Source organism: Buceros rhinoceros, unplaced genomic scaffold (genome assembly GCF_000710305.1).
Source record: "Buceros rhinoceros silvestris isolate BGI_N320 unplaced genomic scaffold, ASM71030v1 scaffold34889, whole genome shotgun sequence".
Classification (NCBI taxonomy): domain Eukaryota; kingdom Metazoa; phylum Chordata; class Aves; order Bucerotiformes; family Bucerotidae; genus Buceros; species Buceros rhinoceros.
Window position 1 is genome coordinate 494 of NW_010430340.1, and position 687 is coordinate 1180.

General features: G+C 57.2%; 1 protein-coding gene across 1 annotated transcript; it reads right to left on the reverse strand.

The window, feature by feature from the left end:
- Nucleotides 1-482: 482 nt before the first annotated feature.
- On the reverse strand, nucleotides 483-608 carry LOC104499497 (guanine nucleotide-binding protein G(I)/G(S)/G(O) subunit gamma-7; the record flags this gene model as incomplete). Its single annotated transcript, XM_010143007.1, has 1 exon — nucleotides 483-608. A coding segment is annotated over one exon (126 nt), but the record flags the coding sequence as incomplete, so codon positions are not given.
- Nucleotides 609-687: the final 79 nt, after the last annotated feature.

Below are 687 nucleotides of genomic sequence, written 5' to 3' on the forward strand. Positions count from 1 at the left end.
CGAGCTGTGTTTGGGTTGTTTGGGGTTTTTTTTCCTTTTTTTGTACTGGTTCTCTACTGACAGCTCCTGCTGGACTCTCCTCCCTGGTGTTCTTGCAAGGATGCGCTAATTGGAAACTAATGGGGTGGGACCCGCCGTGAGCTTTGGCGCCCAGGTCTCACACCCCATCGGCAGTGACCCCCCAGCGCCTCCACCAGCCCGGCACCAATTTGGAATTCACACCACTCCCCCCCCTCAACCCGGTTTGGTTTTTTTCTGGTTTGAAATGTCGACCTCCCAGCGTGGCTCCTGCCCCAGGAGCAGCCACCCTCGACCCCTTCCAATTTGCTTTTTTTTTTGTTTTTTTTTCGTTTGAGATTTCAGGTCTACCGGACTCTGACGGTTAGTGCTCACCCCTGGGCGCAGCTGAACGGTTGTAGCTGGGGCTGGGGGGGTGGAGAAGGGGGCCCTGCCTGAGAGATCGCCCGCGCCGCAGCGAGGAGCTATAGGATGGTACAAGGCTTTTTGTCCTTAAAAGGGTTCTCGGACGCGGGGACTCCAACCAGCAGCGGGTCGCTCCGGGCATGTTGCTCGCAGTAACTCATCAGCTCGGAAGAGGCTTTCGAGACCTAAAGGAGGCAAGAAAGCAGCAGGTTAGGGGGACCGTGGAGGAGGAGGCTCTCCAGAGCCCCCACAGGGAGGAAGAGA